Genomic DNA, 20,893 nt, shown 5'->3' with positions numbered 1-20,893 from the left:
AACTAAAGCTTAATAGTCACTTATATGTAAGAGAAAAAATTGATCAAAATGATTTAATTAACAAGCAATCTCAAGCTCACTAAGAATAAGAACGGTGAGTGACATTTATTTGACATATTATTTCGATTGTGATAATGACAGAATCAAATTATATAAAACAAAAATGCATTAAATGATAAATTCTATATCTAGTCGATGATAAAATTTAATCAGTTACGTAAATATAATCAATTACAATATTCTAGAGATAATGATAATTTTATTTCTTAATAAAATATATACTTAATTGTACAAAAATAGATAAAAAATAGATAATAATTTAATTAAATGTAAGTAATAATAGTTATCTAATCGAGAATGGATTAGAACCAATGATAAACGCATAAAAATATCACAAATATTTTATTTTAAAATTTTAAAATTTTCTTAATGATTAAATATTATCTTAATGAAAGTTCTAAATTTTGAAATTATGAAAAAATAATATTATATCATTTATAAAGATTCTTAAAAATGTTATTTAAGAATTTTATTTTATTAAACAAATTTTAGCAAAATATTTTAGAAGATTTAAAGAAATAATTAAATAATATTAATTATTATACTATTATATTGATATTATGATATTTTGCAGACATGAAAAATATGCCAAAAAATAAATAATTTCAAACTTAAGATCAAAGAAATATTATTGTAATATTTAACTATATAATTCTAATAAAATATCAAATTACATATAAGTCATATAAATTGGTAACTAGACATATGAGGTATCTCTTAATAAAATTTATATAGTAATAATAATATTAAGAAACTAAAAGTTTAAAAGCATGACATCTTATTTAATAAATTTTATTGGAAAGTAAATAAAGGCTAAAGAAATTACGTTGCTTTAATTATAAGAAAATACATTTTTTTTAATGGTTATTTAATGGTTTTAATGGTTATATATATAAGATTTATTGATTTTTATGACACTATGATAAAATATATAAATGTTATAAATATAGAAATTTTTAAACACATATCAATGAATATCTAAAGATATAGATTTTGATTATTAATAAATATTATTATTATAATATAAGAAAAAAAGTAAAAATTAAAAATAACATTAAAGAGTAAAATAAATCAATTCTCCGTTAAAATAAAAAAAACTATGAATAGTATACATTTAATAACGTACTACTGAACATAAATAAGTACAAATTTTATGAAACAACAAAACATTAAGCTAATAAATCCAATTACAGATGATCTTATTTTCAACAAGTGGATTAAGATTACGGAAACTCTATATGTCATATGGATTTATTTTAAATAGCTTTTAATAGAATCATATACAAAAGAAGATTTTGTCTGGTAAACAAGCATTAATTTAACCTGCGTCTGTTAATAGGCAACCCTTCAAGATTTGTCTCGAATAAACTTTTATTCCTATATTAATATGATATATATCCGTCTAATTTTTCCCTTTATATTGCTATGTTCAATACTTCCCAGTTTACAATTAACGTAAAATTTTCCACCCCAAGGTAGATATACACACATTCCCTTTTTATCGACAAACTAATGGTCATCGATCGAAGCATACTTAACTGATACTTTATCTACTTTATTCTCATCCCTTCTCGAGTGCAGTCATAAATATTCTATTCAAGAGGGTGATAACTTCAATTATCTCAATTTATTGTACCCTAATTTTTCATTCTTGATATCATTTTATCATTAATTCGTGAAACACTGTCTAATAATATAAAAATATTTTTAAACAAAATATATTAATGAGATTTATGATGGATTATATTTAAATTATATTAAGAATTTTTATATATAAAAAATACGCGTAAAATAACTATAAAGATTAATTATCATTTTCACATCAAGTACAATAACGTTCGTGTTATAATTTAGATTTTAATTAAATTAGCTTGGTTTAAGTTATAATATAATGTGTATAACATACAAAATAGTATAAAAATATTAATTCTCATTTTCACAATAGTATATAGGTAACTTTTATTATTTTGTACGATTGAAACGCTTATTTTTTTTAGGAATTGGGTGACACCGACCCTTTAACTTTAGCCCAAGTGCATGAACATTTGGTCAGAAGTCCACCGCCCGCATCGTGGCCTCACAGTACGACTTTTCATTTCCCCCATCAGAATCAAACTACATCTGGAAAGAACGATGTGTTGGCGCATTATAAAAGCCCTTCGAAGACGACTTCGTGTCGCAACAACGATCACGAACTGTCCAAAAGTGAGCCATCCACGGATATTAGAGGTGCGAGCCCAAACGACTAAATATTATATTTGTCTTTATCGAAACGAAAATTCTTATTTCCATGTAGACTATATCAAGTACATATAGATTTATATATTAGCTACAAATATATATATATGTGTGTAGCTAATATGTATAGTTAATATATATAGTTGATAGCTTTCTCTTTTAGTAGATATTGTTTGCGTGCTTTAGATACATAACATACATTTATGGTAACGTAAGCTTGATGCTTGTCTTTAGCAGTGGTCTGATGCTTTAATAAATATTAGTTTCTTATATATAATCGATATACATATATATATATATATATAGAGAGAGAGAGAGAGAGAGAGAGAGAGAGAGAGAGAGAGAGAAAGAGATTATTTGATCGTTGTTCGCCACATGACGTTAATGGAAATTTTATTGGTTCTATTACTTTAGTTTTGATTTCGCCATTTGTTATCCGTATTGTATAACTATAGCAAAAAAATCGCGTGTGATTACTTTATTACAGAATGGAAATAGAAGAAGATTTAGTAACGTGATTTGGTTATAGGTTGAACAATTTTTATAATTTTTATATTATATGAAAAGTAAGGTTTTATTATTTTTCATAAATTTTAGAACATATTGATAATTTTAAAATTTGTTTATCCTTATTGATGATCCATCTAATATATATCGATATCTAACATTTTTTATTTTGAATATTCCTATTGTTTGATATTTATTATTTTATTTCTTAATATTTTTTTAATTAATTAATTTATTAATAATACTTCTATTCTTAAAATAGTACTTTATTTAGATTTGCTAACATTATTTAAAAATGTCATCTTTAAAATATCAAAATATCAGCAAAAAAGATTATATAATAATTAGAGATAAGATTATAAAAACATAAATATAGATATGTTTATAAGCATAAGTTTCCATAAACATCCACAATTTGCAAATAATCGAATCATAGTCATATATGGAAATATCTTAATTCACGTAAAAGTATACATGGATTATTAATTATACATCACACATGAATTGCCATATTTTAATTCCCAAAATGACACACGACACGGAAAATGAATTAAGCGGAACGGACAAAATCGAAGCCACTTGTAAATTGAAATAAATCGAGTGTCTCATTAGAATTTCATAAAGAAAAATCGATAGGTGGAGGCATCAAGGCTATATCCAAGGTCACTCTATATAGATCCATCTAAATAGAATCTGCATCTTTTTTAACGCGGAGAGAATACAGATAAAACTCTTCTCACATAAGTACCTTAAGTTTTATATACATGTACACACATATACAATTGATCAGTCTATCAATATAATAATGTTTATAGGTATTGATCGACTAAAATTTTTTATTTAATTTATTATTACTTATGATCAATCCTAATCTTTTTCATAATCATATTTCAGTTCTTATTCATATTTATAAATTTAAATATCATCATTTTTTTATTCTTACTGATATTATCTTCTTCATTTTTAGTTTGTATCATCATTAAATTAAAAGAAAAGTAGATTTTATTTCATACAAAATACTATATAAAAATTTCAAATATCCAATTTATAAATGGCATTTGCAATATAAGATTCAAGATTTAACTTTGAGTTTGTTTATATTAATCGTTTATGTTTTAATTTGTGATCTTGTTATAATCTCTTAATAATAATAATAATAATCAACTCTATAATCAAACTCTATGAGAATCATGGTAATGCAAATGCAAACAGCAGCAATAAATTCAAAAGGAATTAAATTTTTTCAATTTTTAGATATATGATTATATTTCGAATTTTGAAAATTTTAATTTATATTACTATGATTCTTATATTTTATATCCTATCATATTTTAACAATTCTTATACTTAATAATTATATTTCATTTATCTTTCGATCCATTACATTAATATATCCACACAAATTCATATATGAACACTCTTGAATTCTTGAAAATACGGCTTAAGAGTTCTATGGGCAATATGGCAGATGAATATGGAAATCAGGGAATAGGTTTCTTTGGAACATTAATGAATTCATATATTCGCGGTGGACACTTATCTTGCGACCTTGATGCTTGCCACGCTCACAGAAGTATAGATGCAATCGATTTCACCTTATTTTTAACCCGCATAAATTAATGGTTCATGGCATGGTGGGCGTGTCTTGACTTTCGATCGGCTCTTCAACTGGTGAAAAATATTTCCATCCCCTTATGATGCAATCTGCTTTCAGTTAATTTAAATTTGACCTAAAATTATTATTATTATTATTATTATTATTATTATTATTATTATTATTATGAAGGAATTAGATTTTTTAAAAGATAATTTATACCGAGTTTCATTTAGATTGTTTAGTTGATACTTGATTTTGTTGAAGGTTATTTCCGGTTTGATTCAGATCTTGATAACTTGTGATTTGAATTGCTGAAAAGGATGCTCGAAATGTTCACAGATCGTTGAATTATAATTGAAATTGTGCTAGTAGTGATATTATAGTAATGTTAGATAATATTAATTAACTCTATATTGTTGTATTATTATTGCATTAGTATTAATATTTATTATTTTTTGATATTATGTTATATAATACGAACATCTTAATTGAATTTTAATTAATATTATATTAGTATGATCTATATTATTATTTAAATCATGTTGACATCTATTTTGAATTAATTATATTAATATAAATATTGTATAATAGTTTTAATTATATCATGAATAGTGTTATCATTTTATCATATAATTATATTGTTATTTTAATTTTTTTTAATATAATAGGAATTTTATTTATTATCAATTTTTTTAATAATTATATAACAAAGTACTGACGCAAGTTGTGATATTTAATAATATAAATAAAATAAAAAATATAAATAAAAAAAATATATATTGTTAAATATAATAAAAATATAAATTATAATATAAAAGATTAAAACAATTTAAGATAAAATAAAACTTTTTGACAATGCTGCGTGACACATGATCGTCAGTACTTCCTTTGTTCTTTCATGTTGGTTGATTTACCGCCAGTACTGAAAATGCGCGTGACTGATCTAATCACCCCTCAACTTGTCGCATTGCGCGATTTTTTATCCTGTTCATTCATATGCACGCACGTGAAGCATCATATTTTTTTATCTGGGGCAATAACCCTGATCGCTTACTATACTTTGATGTTTAAAAAACACATTAACAATGAAGAGGAATTAATTCGTAAGAATTTACAAATGAAACATAACATGTTAGTTAGACAGTTATATTTTATATTTTACATTGAATTTAAAAGAATAATCATAATATAATTATTATTCTTCAATGAAAAATTGTTAATATACAAATTATATTATTAATTTATTTATAACGTATATATTTTTAAAATTATTAATTACATAAAATATAACCATATAACAAGATCTATTAAAATAAAAATAGAATAAATACAAACATGTTAAAAACATGCAGTTTATTGAACATGCAATATATTGATGCAAAATGCATTTACAATCATATAAAGTGCAGTTATTATATCATGTTTCAGTTTTATTTATATCATGTTTAAAATTTATTTCGTTAACATATTGCATACAAATTTTATTATTTATATTAATTAATAAATTTTAATTTTATATTAAAATAATAAAATAATATATTATAACTTATAAAAAAGAATTAATTTTTAATATATTAATTCTAAAATATTATGCAATATTTTATAAATTAAAATATCTTATTTTATAAATTAAAAAAATCTTCACTTAATTAATTTTCATTTATAATTAATTATATATTTTTGATCTTTATTTTCTTGTAAATTTTATTCTCGAGAGAATAAAATTTAATTAAAATAACTCGAATATTCAAATGCAATTTTGAGAATGAATTAATTCAATTTCGAAATTCAAAGTTAAAAATAAATTAATATTTTTGAATAATATTCTAATATAAAATATAAAATATAAAAATAATAATAGAAAATATAAAAATTGATTAATAATTTTTGGTATTATAAAATAAAATTTTAAATTTATTTTTATTTTTTTCAATTTTTTTTTGAAATTTTAAATAAAATAAAATATCATAATAATATCATAGTAATATCAGTAAATCAATTTAATAACATCGTGTTGATAAAAACATTGTATTTTTGTTGCAATTTTTCAGATCGCCACTCGCACACATTCTCGTTGTTACATCCAACGCCGATTCGTTCATTATCAGACGTTCGACGACTTCACAGATCGGCAGATGACAGCGTACAACTGATGTCGAGTGAATAAGATGCAAATATGTCACGATCCGCGGCCGGATCGAAATGGTTTTTCACGTTCAGAACGCGAAGCGTGCTTTGTTGGTGCTAAAATACCTATAAAAGTTCCCAAATTGTTTCAGAAAAGTGTGTCCACGTTGAAAGGATACTTAAAAACTCCTCGCCAAATTTACGTATGATCGCGATTCATCGAAACGATTTCTCGAGTTGCAAATCTCGAAAAGAAATAATTTTTCGAAGAATCATATAGAAATTGATAAACAGATTGACTTGATAATGAAGAAGATATTTCACATTTGAGTTGTTGATGTGAAAAAAATTTCGAATGTTTCGTGTTTTAAGAGTCGTGAGTTGTATTTACGAAAAGTATACGACTTGAAAAAGATTTGTAGATTATCTTATGTTGCTTTTCAAATAGTTTGAATGTTCTTTGTTTCAGAGAAAATGAAAAAATCTTTGTTGCAAAATCAAAATATTATTATGAGGCTTAAAATCATGAAAAAAAAGTATTATTAAATAATTTTATTTCTTTTGATATTTTATAGATATAAATAAGTGAACTAAAAATATGTGTGTCATAAACACACATATTTGTTTAATAAGCAGCCAGTATATCACAATTTTAAATGCAATATGCTCACGACAACATTAAAAATTGTACATATATGCTCTATGACAAAAGAAGCGACATCTATTTCATTGATTTTTCATATAAAATTTTAAGATTATTTATTCTTCAAAATAGAAAAATAATTGATGAAATTATTGCCTACTTTTTGCAAAAATGCAAAAAGTACACATTTTTATTTATAGTATATATTTTTATTTATATATAAGATGCCGCTTTTTTCTTACAAATTAGAATTTATTCAAAAAATAATGAATTAGATGAATAAGATGCATTGCTGTAAAAAGAAATTTTATTACACTCACTCATGAATATAATATAATTAAAAATAAAAGAAATTATATTTTATTGATATATACATACATATATATATATATATTTTTGTTCAAGATACAAAATAATGGATATTTATATAAATACTAATACGCGAGAATTTCCATTTTGTCATATATAAAATAATATTATTGGTTTTTTTATTTTTACTGATAAAGAATTCATATTCATTATTATAATATTTTATATATTTATGAGTGAGTGTTCAAATTCAAAAAATTTTTGTGAAAATTAAGCTTTGCTTTAATTACAAAATTGTAGTCTGACGCAACCGAGCCTAGGATATTTGAATAAGCGCGTGATAAAATAATCGATTGCTATGTAATTACATAAATAGGAAGGCCTATAATTGATCAAAACGATTATCTTTCTTATTATTTAAATTAGAATGTTTCTGGTTTCTCTAAGTAATTAAAAAATCAAGCGTGCATGTTTGAAGTCAATTGATACGTAGGCATTATTTTTAATGATGGTTTGATCACCCAGCTATGAGAGATAAATAGTAATAAAATATTTTATTTAGAGTTATAATACAGTTTATAATTAATTTATATAATAATGAAAAATATTATCTTTTGTATTTCACAATTTTCATTATTAATATTATTTATTTTTAATTTATTATTCTCTTTTTAATTTCATTATTTAAAAGATATTAAATTGAATTAGTAAAAAGAAGAGAAACCATAGAAAAAAATCTATAAGAATTATGCAAGATAACTTAACCTAAGCATTGTTGCTATTTAATATTATTATTACGATTCTAAATCTTGAATATAATTATTAATTAATTTATGCTTCCATTTATAATATTATAATACACTTTAAAAATGTCAACAAGTGTCACTTTATATAACTTTACTTCGTAAAATTTTAGACAGTATCATATTTAACAAATTGATGGTACTTATATATTTAAACAACATTAAAAACAACACAGTGTTTTTATAATATATAGTGCAGTATAATTTTTAATATAAACATTTTGCAAAAGTGAAATACCAACATTTACTTTGAATAAATATATATTTTAGAATATTTTATATAATTTGAACGTATATTATTGATTATTTAAGTTTTTGGTCTATAATAATATTGAAATTAATATATTTAATATACTTAAAATATTCAAATATTCAAATATTCAAATATTATTCAAATATTATTCATAAAAATTACTAAAGAATAATGTATTATTATTATGTATTATTAAGTAACTTTTTTGACATTACATTGTCTTGCATCGAAAGAAATCTCTAAGTTTATATTGTTGCTGTTGTTGTTATTAGTCTATATTTATTTTGCACAAATTATTTTTTATCAATAGCATTTCAATGCTATCGAAAAATAAAGATAGCATATAAATTGCAAGTATTATTAAATATGAGAAAATGCAAATCTTCGGAATAAAAATTAATCATAATTAAGCGCTGACGATGCGCCAAATGTATAGGCCTGATCATAAATAACAAACTAGAATAATCATAGATTAAGAATCTTTTTTTTATGCAAACAAGAAAAGAAGACATGTTTGTCGGTACTTCGAATGTTTAGTGTGATTCACTTTTAAACTCGAAAGTATTTTTTTAATATTGTGATATCAGTTCACACTCTGCACAAATATCAACGAGTTAATTAAAACTTATCAAGACTACTTTTGACTTTCAACGCACATAACCTATACTTTTTCTATATTTTATGTTTTGAAGTTAAAACGATAAACGAACAATTCTATTTATAATTAATTGTAGTTATCATATATTGAAAACAAAATTTGTTTCATTTGAAAAATATCATGAAACTAATTGTTTTTGAATATTGGAATTACAATTATAGGTAGCCAGTGGATGATTTAACATTATAAATGAAAAAAAATTTTAGCAGGGTTTATATGAAACTTTCAAAATAGTAGCATGTAAGAAAAGAAAAAGATCTAGAAAGTTATTGCAATTATTATTGTATTGTAATTATAGTGTCCAATTGACTTGGCCATTGAGAATTGAGATTATTTCTATTGATATGCGATATTAGATACACTATACATGTGTATTTAGAGGCTCCAGGCAGTTTTGTCTTCGTCTGGATGCCAAATAGGTAAAAATATATATAAAAAAAAAAAAAAAAAAAAAAAAAAAAAAAATTAGTAGAAAGACCTATATAATATAATCTAGTCGAATATAACATATATACTGAGGACTGTGTTGTCACTTTTAAGGGAATATTAAATGAATACTTGTTCAAGTAATTCGAGTGTTGAATAATCAATAATGGTGAAGTTAGATACGAATATTATTTCTATTTAAATAAGCTGAAATTACTTTTGTTGGAAAATGATGTTGAAAATTACAATAAACTCTCGATTTTATGAAGGCAAATTCATAAATCTTAAATTTGATAATCTTTATGATCTTTTTTATAACTTTGATATTGACTTGAAAGTTTGAATTCTTAAATAATTACTAACTGTTGTTCTATTAATTCTTAAAATCAAGAGTTTATTGTATTTATATGAATCTTCATATTACATATTTATATATTTTTTTTTTTATTTAACAAAAGCACTTCGCAAAAAAATCTTAACAATTGTAATCTTGTATCTACAATTAGTTCAAAACTAAGGCACGATTTTATTAAAATGATATAAAAATAAATTTTTCAAATTACGGAAAAAACTAAATATATGTTACTTGTTGTTAAAAAATAATAATTTTATTTTAATATTGTAAAATATTTATTTAAATTTTTTGCAGCTGTTGTCATTTGTTAAATCGATTTTTCAAATTTTATGTGTGTGTGCTGTGCAAATAATTACTAAAACAAATCTTTGTTTATTTGAATTTTTATCAAAATAAAAGTTTGATTCTTTATATCTTTACATTTTATTAAAATTTTGTTAACCTCTTCAAAGAATATATTTCTTGATAAAAATAAAAAATATTCTTATATCAAAATTGCAATTAAATGATATTTGTAACTATGCAACTATATAATGGTAAGTATTACTTTCTTTTTTAAAATAATTATTTTATTTTGTAAATCGAAATAATAGTATATTAAGTCCAGCAATATAGATAATTAGTATTTATATTTTCATTTTGAATTTTATCTCAATTTCATTCTACTTTCAATTTATCAAATAAATAAAAAATTATTCGCTACTATATATACATACATACATAAATTATATGTTTGTAATATATATTAATAACATTTATCTTATAAATTTTTTAATTAAAATTAAATAACATATTGTATAATATAAAATTTTTTTTTAATAATATTTAAGTATTAAAAAAATAAGATATAAAATTTATACAAATTTTAAAAAATTATTTGATAAAATTATTTGTATACATATATTCGAATTATGCGCAGAACAATCTTCAACTAAGGGACATCTAGCGTAGAATTGAAAGGCGACATAAGTACATAAAGTAGATAATCAACTTCATCGCCTATATTTTTGTATTGCAAATCTAATTAAGCAAGTTTCAAAAGCAGTTGTATACGAAAAGTCATTGAAATGATTAGATATATATAACTAAAAATATTAAATAATTGTTTGATATTTAATAATGATTTCATAAATCGAATTAACACGAATATAAATATTAATGCATTTATAAATATCGATTAATAGCATCACAGAGTGATAAAAATAATTAAATTATAAAATGAAGGGTATTTTAATTTTCGATCATTTAAATGATGTTCTTTTTATGAAATGTAATAAAAAATTTGCAAATCATATACAAAAATTAGCTAAAATTCAAGGATTGATTTCTGAAATCAAGGTAAGTTTTTTTTAAAATTTTTTACAAAATTCAAATTGTATAAAGTACAAGATTTTTATGATATATTTTTATGATAATTAAAAAATTATAATATTATATTTAAAGTTTAAGTATTTTATATTATTTACTACTACTATATATTATATTTAAATTATATATTTTATACTGAATTTTATGAATATTTTTTTAAAAAACTTTTAGTCATTATATTATAATATTAATAATACTAAAATCCTTATTTTATGATATTAATTAATATTATAAAATTATTAATATATTTTTATATATTTTATACAGGATGAAAATAATGAGGATTCAATTTTAAATCCAAATATCATAATGCAATTATTTTCACCTATTGTTACATCTCAACATGTAATGGCTTCTCAGTTTGGAAATTCTTATACTTCAATGAGATGTCATGATGGTACAAATATGGTATTTGATGAATTTATGGGATATACTTTCATTTATATATCTATGGATGAAGTAGAATTAATGAAAAGAACATTAGGAGTATATGTGGCAATCGTAAGGCATGTTTGTGGACCAGATGTTGCAGTGTAAGTTAAAATAATATTTAGAAAATTTGTTTATAACAAAAAATATGATATTATAATAAATAATTTATTTCCAGATTAAAGATAAACAGACAAAAAGTCTGTTTAGTTTCTAGTTTATTAGATGCATGGATACATTTAAGAAATTGTGAACAAAGTATGCTTACAGAAGCAATAGAACAGTTATCAATAAATACAGACTTAGGTGTAGCAATACTAAAAGTATTGCATGATGCTTGTGATAAATTAAAGGCACAATCTGAATTTTCTAATGTACACATCTTGATATTAGTGGAACAAAAATTTCTTTCATTGTATTCTAGTAAAAATGCTCATGATTTATATGCTTCTGATATATTATTGATGATGCTTATGTGTTGGGTAGTTAATCAGAGAAGAAAAGGGGATAGTCAATCTGGAATAAATAATAACAATGATGATTGCATTGACATTCTTTTACCTGAAAACAGTTCTTCTAAAGAGGAGCAAATAACTTTTGGAACAAAGCTTGCAAATCCTACTTCAGAAGATATTACAAATTTATTTAGTATGGTTTTTTTACTATTATAAAATATTCATTTGTTATAATGTTATATGTTAATATGTTATTATTGTAGGAGGATCAAGAGAATCTTCTATCAACGAAGGTCTTTATTCATTAATGGATGATGAATTATATAGTAATTTAATTTTACTTGGAACTGAACATGATTATACAGCTAATGCAGTTCACATTTTTGAATTAGCAGATGGTATTAATCTTATAATGATAGTGGAAATTACTAATCTTGCTACATCATCAGGATTATATGATAGTTTTCATTATTTAAATATTATAAATGGCTTGCAACTCCAAAGAGATATCGATGAACTAAGACCAGCATTTGAAAATTTTGACTTAGCAATGAAAAAAACATTAGATGGAATTAAAAAAAATAGAGCTAATATCAGTAATGATATTGATATGTGTCAAAGAAGATTACAGACAAAATGGGAATTCGTTCGAAAAAAATATATAGATTTATTAAAATCTCGAGATTCAGAATCTATTCTTCAAATTGAATCAAATACCTCTGGATTTATGGATAATTTAAAAGAATTATATCGACTAACATGTTTCGATAAAAATTTTTTAAAACAAGGTGTTGATGTACTTACAACTGTAGGAAAACTCGTTCGACAAAAATTAAATGATTTTAGCGATTTTCTTAAAGTAAAAGCATTGAAAAATTTTACTCTTGGATCATATCCTTTCGTAATCACTTATATATACATTTGTATTATTTTTTTTTATTTTCCCTAATAAATCAAATATACCTCCTTAATGCCATGTAATCTACGAGAACTTCCCTAACAATCAACAAATATCTAGAAGAATTTCCAGGCCTTGTGCATTTTATCTACATAGATAGAATCACTCATAGATTGACTGCTCCAACATTAGATTTCACAAATCCTGAAACTCTTGCTCTTACAACAAAAAAGGTAATTTATTGAAAATTAAAAATTAATGAATTATTTAAAAATTTACTTTTGCAGATATGGAATATGGTTAAACAAAGCAGAATACATTTAGAAGAAGGACATTTATCAGTTATGTGGAAGGATACAACATTTAATTATGCTTATTTTTTATGGTTTGAGGATAGTTCTGTGAGTAAACAAATTTAAAGTGTGTGTAAAATCATAGCATTGATATTATTATTATTATTATTATTATTATTATTATTATGTATTTTTTAGGGATCACCATTAAAATATAAAGTTTATTTGAATCATATAATGAAAAATTTTCCAGTACCAGGAATAATTTGTGGCGATTATTACAGGTCTGTATTACTTATACTTAAATATTTGTTTTCATGTGGCTTTTTACTTTATGTATTATACAATTTTGTTGATTAGAAAACTAGCCGAGACATGTTTCCCTAAACTATCCATCAATAAAATCAGAATTTATGAACTTTATTGTGTTCATCTTGGATTGGCAACATCTTCATGTGTATTAGAACATTCAAGAAGACTTGCAGCAACAATATGGGAAGTTACAGGTGTTCCAAATAATCCAGCTGATATATTGTAATAACATTCCTTTAAAATACTTGTGTAAAAATAAAAAAAATGAAGTTCTTATTGCGCGAATATCTTATAATACATTATAATACTAAAAAAAAAAATTATTTATGAAAATTTTAATTATTTACAAGTATTTAATATATGCAACATGTTAATATGTTATTTATACAAAATAATGATGAAAACTATTGTATTTATTTTATACATTAAATACTTAAAAATGTAATGACACAACTTAAAAAATCTACAAAAAAAAAAAATGAAATATTTTTTTTTCCGAACTTCATAATTAATTTAAAAATATAAAGTATTGTAAATATATTTGGATAGATTTGTTATTAAAATAGTACAAAAAATAATATGAATGATAGTATACTTTTTAAATATAAAATTTTCGAAAAATGCGTATTAAAACCTATTCGATACTTCAGTCTATGATGCCTCTCCACTTCATATAATACACACATTCGATATTACGAACATCATACAATACCGTTTTTTTATATCTTTATAAGATTAAAATTTACTAGAAACGAACCACGATCTTCCATATTATACAATGTGCATAGTATATAGTCAATTTATATTTTAAAATATATAAATATTTACATTGCACCACACACATAATAAATGTAGCACAAGCGCTAAAATTTTTGTTGATTTTTTTTGCAGGAAATGTTCCAAAATTTAAATATAAATTGTTATAAAGCTTTTGAAGTAAACTAAAGATATAAGAACCACTTTTATTTAATGGTTATCAGTTACATCCAATTTACGAACATTGTCTACCTTTTTCTTCGTAACTTGACTATAAGATGTTTGCAAAGAAGTATTTTGTACATTATTTGTCTCAGATGATTCTGAACCTGAAGTCCTTTTAGCTTTTTTTAATCCTGAATAAACATCGTGCATCGATTTGCCTCTACCTCTTCCAATACCACTCATATTTGTGTCACTTTTACAAATTGATTCTTTCACAATTTCTGACTCCATATTGGAAAGACGTTTGTTCTTACTAAATACATTTTCTGTTATTTCTGAATTTAGAAATGGTGATGGTTCCTGACTGGGACTATTTATTATGCTTGTGGTAGATGACTTTTTTAATTTGTTCTGATTAATATTCTTTTCAATATACATTGTATTTCTAAGTTTATGAGTACTTTGACTCTGAAATAAAATAATAATTATGTACATAATTATGTATCTAAAAAATACAAAATTACTTATATATTAATTTATTATAAACAAACAAAATTAATTTAAATTATAATACATAAATTACATATACATACAGTTGCAATAGAATGATCCTTGAATATTTCTGGATCTACATTCCTGGTTCGACATTCCTGATAAGTATCATCTGAAGATTCATCTGAAGATTCTGACTTTGGTTTTCTTTCATTAATTTCATCTTTTTTAACTTCATAAGTTTGACTACCATTAACTTTTGCCTTTTTGCTAAACATAAATTCCTTAACCTGTTTTTCAAGCTCTGCTACTTCAAGATCAGATTTACATAATTCTGGTATTAATTGACTCAAATGTTGCTCAGCTGCTTTTTGTATACTGATAGCAGATTCAACTGCAGATGTCTTTGTTAAATCCAAACTAAAAATAAATAATTTCAATTAATAAAGAATATTTTCCAATATATAAGTGAATATTAAAAATTTCAAATTGTATCTCTATGTAAATATATTATATATACATGTTATATTATATTATATATTATATTATATTATTATTTATTTACTTTAAAGATTCTATAAATTTAGTAAATATATCTGGAACATCAGATGATTTTTTGGTAGGAGTAGGTTTATAATCTGAACCTTCATGTGCAAATGAATTACTTCCTAAGTTACTTATCCGTAAAGGAACTGGTTCAAATGTTCTGTAATCAAATTATTTACAAAAATAAAATTCTTAAAGAAGCATTATATATAAAAATTTCATTGAAAAACATACCCTCTTTTATGTCTTAAGAAGACATGTTTGAATTTATAAGTTCCCCCTTCATTACTTGTTGAAGAACTTAATAAACAAGTAACAAAAAACTCATTTTTAGAACCATTGTCATTACAAAAATACGAGGCAAATTCTTTATGTAATAATTTATCCCTGAATGTAGGCACCAAGCTTACATCTCGCCTGAAATGAAACCAACCTATCACTTGTTTACTCTTGTCACGTAAAAAGTCTTTTAACTTCTCTTTATTAATTTTGCCAAAAGAATTATGTAAAGTATGAGGCAATGGACAAGTTACAACAGCTTCAATATCTAGAAATGTCAAAATATTATTGTAATGCTAAAAATTTGCGTCAATGAAATATAAACAATCGAGTATACTTACTATTGTATATTTTTACTGTTTCTACTTGATTATCTAAATCTGTATATGTTTTTATATGAAATTCAAGTGTTTCTCCTAGTAAAAAGCCCATCTAAAATATAAAAAATCAATATATTTTTTTACAGTGTTTTCAATTTTCCTGTTTATAAGGTTAGATTTTATTGAGGTTAAAATGTTAAATTTCATAATTTAAATACGAATTGTCATGTTAAAATACAAAATTATTAATAATAAACAAAGAAGAGAAAAAACTTTCTCACCTGATCTCCGCTACTACGAACATTTTCGTAAAACAATAATGACAAAGCGGGACCTGAAATTGTAATGAGAAAATCACTATCCGCCATGTTGACAATTAACTGTTATCCGCCTTATAATTCTGCTTGTATTTTCTATTGTTATATTTCGTAGTTTTGCTGCATTACACATATATCTGTAACAATAATTCATGTTGTTCTTTTATTGTAATATTAGAGCAAATTTAGATAATGATTAGAAATTTAAAAAGATTTTACAACACATTTCCACTATGGAACTGTTACGATTGTTAGTTAATGCGTCAATATTAAAATAGCTTTATAATGTTTATGTTGACATTATGTCACAATCAATCTTTTACTAAAATAATTCTATAATTATTGATTACAATATAAAGATTAAGATATATTTTACAAATATAAATTTTATAAAATCACTAAAATAAAAATTCTTTCACATATTTCCATCAAAATAAAAGATCATTTAATGTAACTAATAAACAATCGAAAATCAAAATAAAAATTTTTTATTGCTTACATATTCATTTATATCTTTTTAATTCCTTTATTATAAATTAAATTAATATATGGTACACATATATCATTTTTTATATCATTTCTAAATTAAGAAAAAAATATATACATATAAATTCATAATCAACTAATGTAATTTGTATATGACAGGAAATAGTAGGAATCTCAGGCATAACAGAAAACAAGAAAATTAATTTAAATTTGAAAATAAAAATATTTTCTTCAGTGATTTTTATCAATAACCCTTCAGTAAACTATTTATTTTTACGAATATAAATAAATATATAAAATATATATAAAATATATATAAAAATTTTATATATTAAATCAATTTGAATAAACATTATAAGATGTCAATATTTTACGATAACTGTAAGTATTAAATTATTTACAGTATTTATTTAAAATATTACATAAATGTAAATTAAACAATCAATTAAATAATCACTTTTCTGCATTTTTTTTATTTAAATATTTATATAATAAAATTTTGTAAAATCTTTATAAAAAATAAATAAAATGTTTTCTCATTGTTCAATTTCATAACAATTTATTATAATTTTGAATATACAAAATATTTGTCAGAAGTGGGATTCGAACCCACGCCCACAGAGTGGACTGCGACCTGAACGCAGCGCCTTAGACCGCTCGGCCATCCTGACATTGCTTGTTAATCAATTTTGTTATAAGAAATTATCCAGATAACTATAATATACAATATTTTCTAAAGAACTTTATATAAGGAAAATTATTCGATCAATAATTATTAATTTAATAACAGGTAAACTATTAATTTACTAAATTATTATTATTAAACTATTAATTTACTAAACTATTAATTTGTGTATTGAAATCATATTCTTTTTTTCGCATATTTGTTTTTTTGATTACCAAAAATAATATTTTTGAAAGATGTGATAATTAATAGCGAGACTATGAAAAGAATTATAAAATAAAAATCATTTCTTACAATATACATATTTTTAAAATATGAAATGAAGAAGTATCATCTATTATTATCTGTCTTTAAAACATTGCATCTTCTTTCATCATTAATCCTTTCATGTTTGAGATTGCGCAAATATATATACAACTTAAGTATTTATTAGCATTTACATTATAAAAACAGATATAAGCTATTATATACAAGGAAATGTCAATCATATAATATGTAATATATATATTATCTTAATAATTAATAAATTAAGTTATTAGAATTTTTTATTTTTATTTAAAAAACAGAAAATATTCGAAATAATTAGTAATCTACGAAAAATTTTCGAAAAAGCTTCGCTATTCAATAGAATTTATTTAAATTATTGAAATGATTTATTTATATTGTTAAAATAATTTACAAAAATTATTGAAACTATAAATTCTAGAATTCTCTAGGTTCGAATTTTGCTGTAAGAGCTAAAATCTTTAAAGACTTTAATCTTCAAATTCAAAGATTTAAATTATCTAAATTGTAAATGTGTAATGTAGATACAGACATATGATATATATATTTTAATCACCAATGAAGTTTACAACTATGTGACTATGTTTTACTCTATATAGCATAATATCATATTAGTTATGATCAAAATAGAATGCACAAACAATATTTTAAATACTATATATATTTAATGTACATTACAATTTAAAAGTTTGAGCTGAATTTTAGACATCTACAACAACACAAAAATTATTTAAAATTGATTGGGAATTATTTTGTAGTTTAGAGAACAAAAATCTCGATTGTTTAAGACAATTCACGTAATTTTTTAATTTTGATTTAATTTTAATTATTCATTCACTTTATGTATAATATTAATATATTTTACTCAATCTTTTTAAGAAAAAATTTTAATGAAAAATTCAAAATCTATGACATATAATTTGATAATTCAAATAAAATTTCCATTTGGTAAATACATAATAATCATAAATGAAAAAACTTTCTGTGGTCAGTAATAAATTAGTAATTCATTAGTAATTTTTACTTTATGTAATAGAAACTTATTCAATACATTTATATATACATTATATAAAATACTTATTTATAAAATATTCATAAAATATCATTCAACATTTATAAATTAAAAAATAAATAAATAAATAAGTAAAATATTATAAATTCTCAATGAATTCTAAATCATAAGAATCTGTATATTTTTATAACCGAAATAAAATATCTATTTAATGAATGCATAATCATCGTTCATAGACGAAAGAAACTTCAGTTGTCGACGAATCGGCTCGCTTGGTTCGCCTCGCCTAAAATACACCTGGTTCGCACGCGAGTCGCTTGTATTTCTAGCCACGATGCAGATTCAATGTAGAATTCGAGAATCGCGTGATGTAAGTCTTTAGTGATCTCTAGAGGGACGTCGAGATTGCTTCTCTCGTTAGACTCTCCTTGTTCTCTTCGTATCTTGTCTTTGATCGTTTTCTTCGCGTTTCAAGGAAGAGAAAAAAAATTATATTTATCTTTTTTCTCTCTCATTCCATCGACGTGTGACCGTCGACTCGTGTGACGTATCATGACGGAAGAAAGGCGGCCTTACAATGAAAAGTGGGATCATATCGATCAAAAGGTGAGTCGGTTGAATGATTTTTTCCGTCCATTCTTGATTCATGACCTTGACTTTCTTCTACTGTTGCATAAGTAGCACGCTGAACAAAAATGATTGTTAATTAATTCTCAACAATCGATAACTATCCTGGAATGATCGGATGAATGGAGCTTTGTTGATCCGATCTTGGGTTTGAATGGTTTAGATTTCTCTAATTGAAATTTTATGATATGGGTTAATGAGATGGGGGATTAATCTCTTTGAATTTCTTTGATTTTGACAAATAAGATATTGTGCTGTATTATATTTATTTTAATATAAAAATATAAATACTTTAACGTAAAATCGCAGATATCAATTATTTTTATTATTACTGTTTATATTGAAATTATCTTCACTTTAATATTATTATTTATCATTATAGCTGAATGCTATGTGTGATATATAATAGAATGATATAATAACAGTATACTTCTTGATTTTAATTTTAAAGATAAGATATAAATATTATTTTGTGTTATATTTAATTCAATAAAAATATTTTATATTAATATCAATTATTTTTATTGCATCAAGTATTATTGTTTACATTAAAATTATCTTCATTTATTTTTAACATTATATTATAGTTGAATACTATGGTATATAATAGAATGATATAATAATAATAATGTAGTAAAATAATAATGCTATTATAGTGGAACGTAGATAAATAGATAGTTTGAAAATATGAACTTTAGAATTTAAAAAGAAAATGTATAATATATAGGTATAATTATGTTTAATAATCATAACATAATGATGACATAATAATCATGATATAATGAAAAGAATTTAATAAAAGATAATTGATATACTGAAAAACAAACGTAAATAGATTCGATTTACTGCAATATTTCTGAAAAATTCACGTATAAGGAGTCAGAAAGCTATAAAGAAGCAACACTTAATAGTATATGGAAATATTTTTCTATAAATATGTTTAATTTACATAAAGACTTTTGCATAATACAATCATAAATTATAATGATTGTTTTGTACGAATCTCTTCAAAGAAATATAAATATATTTAATAAATTGTGAATAATTATATATATATAAAATTTATATTTTTATAAATATAAAAAAAAAACAAAATGTAATTCAAATAGATATTTCATTTCCTAAATATTGTAATAAATATTTTCTTTTTATATTTTTGCATCTTATGATAAATTTGATTTGATGATAATAA

General features: G+C 22.7%; 4 protein-coding genes and 1 non-coding gene across 9 annotated transcripts in view; 3 read left to right on the top strand and 2 right to left on the bottom strand.

Annotated features, from left to right (window-relative positions):
- The window catches only part of LOC122713991, a 37,934-nt gene extending 30,571 nt beyond the window's left edge, over window positions 1-7,363 (top strand). For all 3 annotated transcript variants that reach the window (XM_043934922.1, XM_043934921.1, XM_043934923.1), the window contains 2 exons: window positions 2,058-2,289; window positions 6,454-7,363. In XM_043934922.1, the coding sequence (XP_043790857.1) occupies window positions 2,058-2,289; window positions 6,454-6,569 (348 nt within the window). In that variant the 3' untranslated portion in view covers window positions 6,570-7,363. The remainder of the gene's footprint in view (window positions 1-2,057; window positions 2,290-6,453) is intronic.
- A 3,544-nt stretch (window positions 7,364-10,907) lies between these two features.
- LOC122713787 (Hermansky-Pudlak syndrome 1 protein homolog) lies at window positions 10,908-14,063 on the top strand. Of its 2 annotated transcripts, none has more exons than XM_043934555.1 (8): window positions 10,908-11,314; window positions 11,612-11,877; window positions 11,952-12,421; window positions 12,492-13,119; window positions 13,221-13,359; window positions 13,414-13,527; window positions 13,618-13,703; window positions 13,780-14,063. In XM_043934555.1, exons 1-8 carry the CDS (start codon window positions 11,195-11,197, stop codon window positions 13,955-13,957), a joined length of 2,001 nt encoding a protein of 666 aa, XP_043790490.1. In that variant the 5' UTR covers window positions 10,908-11,194; the 3' UTR covers window positions 13,958-14,063. The 2 variants fall into 2 exon arrangements, with proteins under 2 accessions (XP_043790490.1, XP_043790489.1); XM_043934554.1 differs by having other exon boundaries at window positions 13,215-13,359.
- Window positions 14,064-14,679: 616 nt separating this feature from the next.
- LOC122713842 (BRISC complex subunit FAM175B-like) lies at window positions 14,680-16,920 on the bottom strand. Of its 2 annotated transcripts, XM_043934634.1 has the most exons (7): window positions 16,826-16,920; window positions 16,571-16,743; window positions 16,311-16,401; window positions 15,925-16,237; window positions 15,710-15,850; window positions 15,246-15,564; window positions 14,680-15,120 (listed from the first exon to the last, which is right to left on the bottom strand). In XM_043934634.1, exons 2-7 carry the CDS (start codon window positions 16,655-16,657, stop codon window positions 14,698-14,700), a joined length of 1,374 nt encoding a protein of 457 aa, XP_043790569.1. In that variant the 5' UTR covers window positions 16,658-16,743; window positions 16,826-16,920; the 3' UTR covers window positions 14,680-14,697. The 2 variants fall into 2 exon arrangements, with proteins under 2 accessions (XP_043790569.1, XP_043790570.1); XM_043934635.1 differs by lacking the exon at window positions 16,826-16,920 and having other exon boundaries at window positions 16,571-16,806.
- A 760-nt stretch (window positions 16,921-17,680) lies between these two features.
- Trnal-cag lies at window positions 17,681-17,763 on the bottom strand. The gene has a single exon. It is a non-coding gene; the product is annotated as a tRNA-Leu (tRNA).
- A 1,640-nt stretch (window positions 17,764-19,403) lies between these two features.
- LOC122713968 (hexokinase type 2-like) overlaps window positions 19,404-20,893 on the top strand; it is a 50,693-nt gene continuing 49,203 nt past the window's right edge. The window contains exon 1 of the mRNA XM_043934856.1: window positions 19,404-19,680. Within this exon, the coding sequence (XP_043790791.1) occupies window positions 19,627-19,680 (54 nt within the window). The 5' untranslated portion in view covers window positions 19,404-19,626. The remainder of the gene's footprint in view (window positions 19,681-20,893) is intronic.

Source organism: Apis laboriosa, unplaced genomic scaffold, assembly GCF_014066325.1.
Source record: "Apis laboriosa isolate Shangri-la unplaced genomic scaffold, ASM1406632v1 scaffold26_cov146, whole genome shotgun sequence".
Taxonomy (NCBI): Eukaryota; Metazoa; Arthropoda; class Insecta; order Hymenoptera; family Apidae; genus Apis; species Apis laboriosa.
Note: the sequence above shows the minus strand (reverse complement) of the source record. Positions and strands in the feature narration are given on the sequence as shown.